The 11,307-nt window shown below is 39.5% G+C and overlaps 1 protein-coding gene across 1 annotated transcript in view; it reads right to left on the minus strand.

Moving 5' to 3' along the window:
* Positions 1-7,577: 7,577 nt before the first annotated feature.
* Positions 7,578-11,307, minus strand: part of CPE (carboxypeptidase E) — a 42,625-nt gene continuing 38,895 nt past the window's right edge. Inside the window, exons 8-9 of the mRNA XM_042829775.1 lie at positions 9,364-9,482; positions 7,578-8,286 (exon numbers count right to left, since the gene is read on the minus strand). Coding sequence (XP_042685709.1) covers positions 8,188-8,286; positions 9,364-9,482 — 218 coding nt within the window. The 3' untranslated portion in view covers positions 7,578-8,187. The remainder of the gene's footprint in view (positions 8,287-9,363; positions 9,483-11,307) is intronic.

The raw sequence follows: 11,307 nt of genomic DNA on the forward strand, positions 1-11,307 counted from the left end.
ATGGGAGCTGAATCTGCTCACATAATGAATATTAGGCCAACAAGCCAGGCTTTACTTACTAAATTCTGGAAACAATGTAATCTGAGAAAAATTGAAGGCTTGTAAGACTGTAGAAGTCTAGAAAGCACTTCTGAGCATTTTGATTGATCTCAAAATCAAACGCGTTACTGAACATTAAACACGTGCTGCAATCGAGCCAGCTGAGTGGCCAAAGCATCTCTGGTATGGAGGATGGTGGTGGCCTGGAACACTGTCATGGCCCTTGAAAAGCAAATCTTATGGCAACAAAACATGCACATGCAGAGCACAGTGGATTAGCATGTTCTGCTGTATTTTTAAATTCTGTTAATGATCAAAGCTAAGATCTCCCTTGGCTTAGTTTGTGGAACAGATAGCAAGAAAACCCAGAAGCAAACATAACAAATCAATATGCAAATATTTTTAATGGCATACAGATCCTGACCTCAGAATCCAAAACTGAATTCCGAGAATTCAGTAATTATTGCATCCAAAAATGTCCTTAGATTGATGAAGCAGAACCTCAAAGGTGAGGATGATTGTCTGATACCTCAAGAAAAAATTAAACCAGAAGGTACTATCAGTAGAAAGGGAATTCACATGAAGAATAGAGGATAAAGATGGCACAAATCTGTCTATTAAAAGGACAGTTTTAAAAAGTCATACGATGAAAAAATCTTCTGTATGGCCCCATGAACTATTCCAAAGATGAAGGAGTCCCACTAAGAAAATATGTAACATTAGTTCTGCTTCTGAGTTTGTCTAGTTTCAGCTGCCAACTATTTGATTTTGTTTGGTCTTTCTTTGCTAGACTGTGTGTTCAGTTATGTGGATACATTAATAACAAGCATGAAACAATAAAAATGCTTTCAGGTATGAGCATTAGCCTCTAAAGCCTCAAAAAAAAAAAAAAAAAAAAGATAATTTTTTATAACTGAAGCATTCAATTAGAAGCAGAATGTTATGTTTTTCAAAATTTTACTATTCACCTTTCAATAGCCCTTTTAATTTTATTTTTCTGCCTACGGTTTTCAAAGGAACCCAAGGCATATGGGATTTCATTTGGAAGTGAATTGTTTTGGCACACAGACATTTATTGCGATTTTTTTCAACTTTCAATCATTATATTCTTTTTTGGAGATCCACGGTGTTTTCTGGTTTTTATCTTAACTTAGGTTTCTCAAATTTAAGACGAGATTTTGGGGATAAATTTGTTTTCAAGATGTATATGAACACACCTCCATATTTAAATGCTTTGCTAAGGTAAAATTCCACTGATTAAAAGCTTCATTCTTCTGTGCCACTTGTTAAAGTATATTATATGTAAACTTTATAATTCTGGGGGGGCTTTGTTTTCCTGGCAACTATTTAGCTAAGAATTCTTAACATAAAATGCCAACAACTTATGTAAACTCACAATTAATAGCACTGAATATTTTTCATGTTACTTTGAATTTCTCTTGGCATCTTGTAATTCCACGCAATACGCTGCCAAACAAACATTCACAGATTAGCTTACAATTCTCTCCAAATTTTGTTTCTTCTCAGTGGAAATCCCCTGCAAGCTCTGTCTAACTTCTGAGACATTACTCAAATGATCAGAAGATTTTGCAAAAGTTAACTATCTTGCCTATTACCACATATTCCAGAGAGATGGTGGAGTCAACGTCCCTGGAGGCGTTCAAGAAATGTGGAGATGTGGCACTGAGGGATGTTGTGTAGTGGGCTTGCTGGGGATGGGTCAATGGTTGGACTAGATGATCTTAAGAGTTCTTTTCCAACCTCAATGATTATATGATTCTATGACATCTTAACAGGTATCTGATGCTGAAGCCTGTCAGAAATACATGGAAATGAAGAACTAAAGAATCTGGATTTTTTCTGTGGGATGAGAATGTTTTATGTTTCACGGTACAATGAAGTTCAAGACCATTTTCGTTTAGTCTTTCAAATTTCCTGAAGAAAGCACAAGAAAGCACTGCCTTCAGAAGCTTTATTTCACGAAACCCCAATTACAATAGTTAACAAGCAGACTTTTAAGTCAGTATGCAGTAGAGGTTTCTTGGCAGGCTTCAGCAGAGGGCACGAGGGCTGTCTGGTGCATCAGGCAGGATGAAAGCAGCCAACGCAAAGAGCCAGCAGCCGCTATTGTCAATTCAGTGTAGTCACCAGTCCCTTTGGAGCCATTTGTTACCTCCTTTAAATTACTACTTTGAGCAGTGACGGGGTCCCAGGCTTGCCCAGCCTCTCCACCTTATCCAAAGCACCTGAGTCTGCCTGGGGTTAGCGTATTTTATTTAGATAAGAGCCATGAAACCAAGAGGCTGAGATCTTTTTATAGGAAAAAATAAATAGATAGGCACCTTCAAGGATTTCTGTGCATGTAAATGCCCACCATAGCCTGGAGATGTTGTACCTTGTAGTGCTACTCTTTCATTCCTCCTCACATCTCTGTACACGCACAGTGCGTGCAAAAGGCAATCTTTGCATCTCAGCCTCTTCTTTGCCAGTTAGACTTTTCTGAATCCTAAGTTTTTGTACTCTAAATGTGCTGCCCTTCAGTCTGCCTCCCAGCAGTCTTCATTCATCACAGCTACCCCGTAACACCGACACCTCCTTGGTCAAACAAACAAATGCAGTGCAGCACAAACAGCTAGCTGCATTTCAGCACACTTCTTCTCCCAGAGCTCTGTATTTCAACCAAACTAAACTAAATGGCATTTCAGCCACTTGAATAGGGAACACAGAGCAGATCTGCTGCTTTGCAGTGATGAATATCACTGCCACAATATATAGCGATAGGTATTTATAGGGACTATAACTACCTTGATAAATCTTCAAATGAATTACTTGAATCTGAAAGGGAAATAAGGTAGCATTAAATTAACCACTGTTCTTTTTTAGATTGAGTTTCTGAGACTGTCTCAAAAACCACATCTGAGACCATGTCCAGCCTGTGGGATGCAGGAATGCTTCCCATCCTCCAAGTCTTGGCATATGCTTGTCCTGCTGAGGTGTGGAGTGAAAGACATAGGCCAGATCCTTCCTCCCATACCAGCAGGGAAGTGCAGTATAGGTCTCCTACCTCCATGGAAAGAAACTGATGGATGCAGGCCATTAATAAGCTACAAGTGAGGTCTCAATTCTGGAGACTTAAGGATTCAGGATGCCAGGCTGTGCCATAGGAGATCTGCCTCCAAAAGCAAACCAGAATTTTGAACGCAAGAAAGCCCTGTAATCCAGTCCTGATGGGTCTTGGCACAAGTCAGCCTTGAGCTGCTCAAGCTGGGCTAGTTTTAGACACACCCTGAGAGAACTGGAAGCAGCCAAGGAAAGCCGCATGAGCGGATATTGTGTGAACGGAAGGGAGGCAAGTCAGACTGTAATTCTGTACTGCTCTTGGCAGCTAAGGATACTCTTGAATCTTGTCCACAATCTCTGAAAATGTGTTCAATTCACCTTTTGTGCTGGAGGTGCTGGAATGTGGAAGAGGGATGCTGGTTCTGTACGTTTGGACACCAGCACGCACAACAACAGGAATCTCACATTACTGGATGGAGTTGCAACACGATTATCTCCTCTATTGAGGCCATGCTGCAGTCAGGTGAGAAGTTCATCCAGCTTGATATTTCGTCTCTAATTATGGCCCTGACCACATCCGTAGTGGGTGAAAGCAACAAAAACATCACCCTGATTTGCCCTCCTATCCTCCACTGAGATTTAGTGAGCTGCAGGTTGCCACTGGTCCAGCTGATCTCCCTGATTTCTACTTCAGGTGTTGCAATGACCCTTAACAAATTCCACAACCATTTCTGCATTTTGAGAAAATGGATTACATTTCTTATTTTTTTCCATCTTTTTTTCTGGAAAAGATGAAGAATAATTACTGTTAATGCAAAATGAGCAGCCTTGGCAACATATACTCCTGTTTACTCAGATTCCAGGCTTGAGGGTCTGATAAAAACCCCAGTGAAGGTAACGGGAATCTTTCCAGAGCAGTTTTAGCTTCAGTCTAAAGACACAGACATGTTCCACTCCTAGAATCCCATGGGTCCATAATCCTATTCATACTTTTCCTGAAGAAAGATTAGCAGAAAGATCTACAAAATCTACTTATTTCACAATACTAAACTGCTTCCAGTGCATTTCCAGATGTCAAATTCCCTCAACATTCCCAATGCGGGAGCCAAAGTCTTCAGCTTCTATCTTTGACAATTTTCACTGTGCACAAAGGGATGCATGATTACAAAAATCTGTGGTGGCTTAAGTTAATATGAAAGTAGGACAAAGATAAAATAACATGCAAGTATTAACTATGAATTCAGGGAAAATCTAGCACTGTGATAAACGGTGCCTAAATATGGATGTGTTTAAGTCATTGCTGAAATATAATGCCTAGGATCAGCAGAGCAAGGCAATTTAAATCAATTAACACAGCTCTCATTATCCCTGTTAGTAAAAGTAAAGATCAGTTGTTTCTTTTTTTTTGTGTTGCCTACTCCAATACTTGCTGTACTACCCACAACCTCAGCTTCTGGAGGCATAGGATTACATCAGCTTCTCGGTTGTCATTTTCTTCTCCCACTAAAGCAGGCTATAAAAATGGAAACTTGAAGCAAGCTCACTTGAAGCCCTCACAAAGCCGGGAAAAAAACAAACCCACTGTATTTTTCTTAATACCACGACTTCAAGGAAATCTCTTGGCTACTTTTGTTTTCTGGGTTTAATTACAAAAGTCAGAAATACTGGAACAGAGGCTGTGTCAGCGACCAAACTTCTGAGTCAAATTAAAAAGCAGTGAATTATTCACACTAGATGTTAATTCTACATAAAGAGAAATGTAGGGGGCAACAAAATATCTACGAGGAGATGATCAGAATGGGATCACTGCAAGGTTCAGGAAGTTTAAAGATGGGGGCAGGAGTGATGTTTCCAGGTCTCATGCTCCCGGTGCTGCTGACTACAAGCAGCAAGGCACTTTCTCCTTGAAGGAGGTCTACTGAGAAGCTCTGGGGGCAGCTCAGACACACTGACACCAAACTGCTGCTGTTCTACAGCTTTTGCTAGACTGAGTCAAACCGAGGTCACACACAGAAAGAACCAGGCGGGTGGGATCTGAACCTGCTTTTAATCGTCTCCTCTAAACTTATCTGTCATCCTTGCTTCATTACAGTCCTGACTACTGTAGTACCAGTTTTGCAAGCACTGTGCTTGCTAATCATAACAATTACTATGAAATATATAAATAAATAAATAAATAAATGAACAGTAAGTACTGGGAAAGGGAGAATGACTCACAAAAGTGGGTGACCTGATCCCACTGACCCCATACAGATGCAGAGCATCTCATTCTCCCTCATGACTTGACCTGAAAACCTGCTTGGGGAAACCTGCATAGGAAATAGATACAATCCACAAGTAGGCTATTCTGGCAGTGTGAAGGGGTACGGATGGCTCTCGGTGGGATAGTGGCAGTGAGCCCACTTGTTTCTCTGTTCAAACAACAAATCAGTTGGCATACACCCCTCACTGGGGATTTGCTGCCATACTTTACAGACATGCCCAGAAAGAAGGTCACAGCTCGAACCTGTAAATTACTCACGCATTGTAAGTTTTAAATAAACCTGTAGATTTATTGTACAATAGTACAGCATGTGCCTTTTAAACCAAAAGCTCAGCAGCACACAACACTTTAATCTTCCATTTAAACATACACAGCCCTACAACATAGCTCAGTTCAGCTAGGAAAGCCACATAATTCACTGAGAGTCCTGGCTACGCTGCTCTGAAGGATGTTTACCTACAGCAGGAACAGTGGCAGTGGTTCTGCTGTTGTAACAGCTAATGACTGTAACCTGCTCTCAGCACAGTAATAGCAAGCAGTCACCTAAAGCAAAATGTCAACGGGACACTACATTTCACTGCCAATGCACAGAACAGTAGACTAGAGAATCTCACATGTTGGTACAAGGGTGAGAAACGTATTATGAGATCAGTCTGATGCAGTGTCTGCACTAGCTATGCTGTACAATCCACCACACGGGAAGACTGGATGCATGACAGGCATTGCACCACATAGTAACACTGCGTAGGTTGATACAGTAAGGTTTGGAAGGGGCAGAGCAGGGTGTTGTATACAAATATACATTCACCTTATAACATTAGTTTACAGGCCAGAAACACTCCTGTAGCCAGTCGCCCATATGCCAGTGGTCCCTTTAATTTTTATGCTGCTTGCTTCAGCTTTACCTGGTTCTGCTGAAAGTGGCATCGCTGCTTCCAGACACTGGATGTGCCTTAGTATTTCCAGTTATCACTGCAGCATCCTTCACCCAGGCACGTTCATGTGCCCAGCTTCCCCAGGCTGCTCCCAAGACACGCACAGGTTGGACTCTTGGTTTGACACAGAGGCTCCTCCTCACACTGGAGATTCAAAGGTCACCGCTGGATAACGACTCACAGCACGTTCAGTTCCCCCAAAGGCTGGAATTCAATATCTAACAACTAAACGATTTACAGGTTTCAGAGTAAATTCCTGACCAGTGAGTATATTCCTTCTGATTGCTGTCCAATCTATCAATGTGTGGTTACACTTTTATTGCAAAGGATTGAGTACTGTTTTTATTAGAGAACACCAAATTGTCAAAAAAGAGTATTTTTCTGTAGAGTTTTAAATACTCAGAGGAGGTAAATTTGGATCCTATTCCTGGATATGTGATTTTTCACTTAAGGTGGGAATACGATAATGCACTGTTGGTTGATCCTAAATGGTACCAAACTTCTACAACGTCAGCTAAAATAACATGCTCATCAAAACACAGACAGAGGAAGGAAATCCATATCAAATACCTGATCTTGGATTAAAATAGAGCAGCAATAGTGTCAGAACTTTCAATGAGATGCTTAGTTGAAATAAAGCAGCAGTTCCAGAAGAATTGTACCAAACTTGTACCCACTACAGCTCACGTGTAATTCTCTGACCTTACAAGCCTCACTCAACTCAAACAAAATACCAAAGCAAGGTAATTAAAGTATATTATACTTTAAATAACAAAAAGAAAAGGAGGAAGGAGGAATTTTTTTTTTTAAATCCAAGTTACCTTTTTGGTCAAATTTCACCATTGATAAAATTCTCACTGATCTGTCTTGCATCCAGATCCCAATAAGACTAACCAACGTAAGAAGCAAAGTTGGAACAAAAGCAAACCGTTCTTGGCTTGTGCAGCTAAATGCATAGCAGCCATGATTTTCAGCTGTCTGACCTTTGTGTAAAGTTCTGGTAGCTTCCAGTGACCACAGAACTTTCAGCAGATTGTCTAGGCAGCACTGATACATGGAGAGTTTGTTGGAAAGGCAGGTATATAACTTCAACTGGTATGGTCTGAAGTTCCTTTTTTCTTGATGGAAAACAAACACAAGTAGTGTATCAACAAGATGCATGAGCTTTTCTTCTTTGTCTGTTCAGAATTTTTACTTTGGCTAGCAAATAATGAGAAATAATATAGACCTGATCTTGAGATACCATGAACAGTTTAAGACAAAAGCTCTTAATTCCTGAATTCATTTCATGCCATCTTTAATAGAAGAGTTAATGCAGATTCTTTCTGCTTCCTGAAATGGAGTGAGAAGTTTATGGTTCTTACATATTTGAACAGTCCCAACACCAGAGACACACAAAATGTTATGATGTATTTTAATCATTACACCACCACGTTATTATTATAAGCCTTTTCAATAACACTCAGTATGGAACTCAGCAAAGAGCACTGCCTACTACTATGCACTGTCAAATATTTCTGTTGGTACAGGGAACTGACTACAGTGTTTCATTTATTTTTTCTTAAATCAAAATTTAACTTACACATTCTGAACTTGTACATAATACACAAGGCTGTACTTCCATATAGGCTGCAGAGACATTCACTCTTTTTTTCTGATTTGTATATAAGAGTAAATTTTCTATAACAATATGAAAGAAAATTAATAACTTACGTATCTAGCTAGGCGTTTAGTATTTATTTTTAATCATAGTAATCAAAAGATGACTGAAAAAAAATCAAAGTTAAATATTGTGAAGTGCACAAAAATCTAAAATATAGGGACCTTCCACAGTACATTATACTAAATCAACATATAACAGATTCAGAGCTTAAAAGCCAAAATCTTCATTTAAAAATTTAGTGTTTCTGACATCATTTTCCACCATTCCATCAGCTCTTCTTTCTCCTCTTCTTTTCTTTCAGACAATGACTCCAATTCAAAATCAACCTGAATAGGAGAAGCAATCAAAATACTGGTAAGAGAGAGAAGTGTGTGTGTGCTATTAAGAGTCATTTACTAAAAGTTGTTTAACACTGCCATAGGCCCTGGGGAAAGACTTTCTATTTTAGGCTAGGATTTATTCCACAGCCTCTTGTGTCTGACTTAAGGATGTGCAACACTTCCATATCAATACAATAAACATCCATAAAGAACACAATGGTGCATAATAAAATTTCCAAAAGAATCCAGCTATCTGAACAGCGTTTGGCTTGTCCAAAGACTTCAAAAACTACAGGGCAAGGAAATTAAGAATAGTTTACAGGTGCATGTATCTTCTAGCATGTAACATGCATCTCTTTCACATACTGCTAACACCTAGCAGGGCAGACTCCCAACATACCAAAATACATGCTCTATTTTATGTCATCAGGAAAATCCAGGGAGCTTTTCTGGCACATGGTTCACTACTGTGGATATGACATATGAGTTACACACTAAAGAAATAAGCATCCATTGTAATTTTTAGGAGCCGACTCCATACCCATATGGAGGATGAATAAACAATGCTTCTCAAGTCTTAAAACAGAGCCTCAGTCTTATCCACCATACAAAGTGGGTACGAAGCACAGCTCCATCATTTCTTCTGCACAGAGCTGAGGACAGTTTTTAACCTGTGCAGGTAGGCACTTGACAATCTAGACTAGAAAGACAAATGAAAATCTCAGGACTGCTTACTCCTTATGCCACACTACTTAGAGATATGCTGTGATGGCCTGATTCCCTAGCCATATAGCTACTCATAAAAAGAACAAATATCTCAGTATCACCCTTCTCTGTGCCACCTCATTTCAAATGAGGCCATAAGGAAAATAAATGAGTTTAAATGAGATTGTTCTCAGTGGCTTACACAGCAAGTACTAGAAAAGCAGATTTCCAGACTGTCCTCTAAAACAGTGTAAAATATTCTGAAAAATAGCCTCTAGGATAGGCTATATATATCAGAAAGAAGAAAAAAAGTTTGCTTTTTAGTTTTGTTTGTTTCAATGTAATAGATGCTAAACAGACATGCATATGATCACTTACCACAACTGCAGGACTAAAGGGCACAGCTACTTTTTTAGTTATTGCTAGATAACCTGGTGCTGAGGCTGTGAGTTTGTAGTTTCCAGGCACAAGCAGTCTCCAGTAATCACCATCCTTGGCTGCACAGAAGATGAAAGAAATAAAATCAAATAAATATGCATAAAATGAATTACTCAGCCAAGGAACGGGGACTGTCTCGCTTGTCAGCAACTGCTGTGTTCCTGTCAGCCTTCTTTCAGCTGTCTGAAAGAAATCTTCTGTAAAGACTGGATGAATATATCACCACAGATTTTCTTCTTTTCAGGTTAACGCAACAAGCATTTTTAACTCCGAGGTTGTGCTGTATCCTCCTTGAAAGACTTTGTCTTCTGAAGCTGAAAGCTCTCAACACACTGAAGAAAAGGGCAATCTGGGACATGATCCTGGTAAAAAAGTGCTTCTCCAGCCAATGCACAGCCTGTTCTAAGCATCTGAGCTTGCCTGCAGTGCAACGTAGATTATTAATGTCCTTCACTCAAAATTCTGGAAATTCAAATTGATATCTATTTTATTCTCCCCAGATTCAAATAAATAGGACCACTTTTCTCTAGCTATAGTGTAGAGAAAGCTATAAATGATCACACCCTGGAATATTCCATGTATAATGTCTCTGAAAGTATCTAATCATTTCAGTATCCAGACAATGTCTAGGGCTTTTTTTCCTTCCATTTAACTGAACAAAGAAATAAAAACTTGATCTACCAAGGTCAAAGAAAGGCTTCTACTGCTCTGACTATTACTGCAGACAATTTCTTTCTTTTTTTTTGGCAGAGAAATAAATTACTTCATGTCCAAAAGAGTGGTGAGGCACTGGAACGGGCTGCCCAGAAAGCTGGTTGAGTCACTGACCCTGGAGGTGTTCAAGAAATGCTTAGATGCTGTACTAAGGGACATGGTTAAGTGGGAAATATTGCTGGTAGGTGGAAGGTTGGACTGGATGATGTTGGAGGTCTTTTTCAACCTTAATGATTCAGTGATTCTAATTTGCACAGTAAAACATGTTAGTAATCGTTCACGCTGCTCCCAGACTTTTTGCTTTACAAAACAAAAAGACAACAAAATACAGAGCAACAGTAATGATCCATTCTACTTTCTGGCAACGAAACAAAGATGAATTTTAAGTCATGAACAAAGGAGCAAGAGAACAATTTAAAAACAAATCCAAACCACAACAACTAGATCTGTCCTTCTTTTTCAATGTGCTCAAATTTAAGTACTTATTCTCCTCCCTGTTTTGACAACACACAACTTCTCAATGAGTACAGATATAAAAATGTGATTCGTGACAATGCTTTTTTGTACCATAGAAGTGTGAGTGCTTGCTCTCATATTCCAGAATATGCCTTTGCACAGCTTATTCCCTCATTTTATCCCTGAACATTATTCTCAGCCTTACATTTTTTAGCTTTCCTACACACTGTGAAAGAAGGTGGCTAATGTTATTGTGGGCTGCTCTCCTCTTTAGCAGAGATGCTGCCCTCTTGAAGGTGATGTGAAAATACAGCAGAGCCAGCTGAGAGTCTGCCAATCCTATATCATGCTATTCTGTACCGCTGTAAGAGCACAGTAAGACAATATCAATGGGAAACGACCATCATGTAAAATCCCAATGCTTTATTATGTACGATCTTTTTTCTTTTTTTTTTTTTCCTAAAAAGTATCTCGTTAAAACAGAAGTTTTTAGAACTTGTCATCTAGAATAAGAAAGCACTGTCAACAGGGAAGACTGCAAGTCAGCAGTTGAAAACAACCTGTGAACTCCCTCCTTGAATAAAGCACAACACCAGCCAAAAGCTGACCCCATTTTCTGTGAACACCAACATGACATTTTTCTCTTTCAAATGCCCTTCTTAAAAGAAGAGGAGCAGAGGAGCAGAGGAGCAGAGGAGCAGAGGAGCAGAGGAG

Source organism: Centrocercus urophasianus, unplaced genomic scaffold (assembly GCF_019232065.1).
Source record: "Centrocercus urophasianus isolate 14NV4802_14NV808 unplaced genomic scaffold, USGS_Curo_1.0 seq_32, whole genome shotgun sequence".
In the NCBI taxonomy this organism is placed as follows: Eukaryota; Metazoa; Chordata; class Aves; order Galliformes; family Phasianidae; genus Centrocercus; species Centrocercus urophasianus.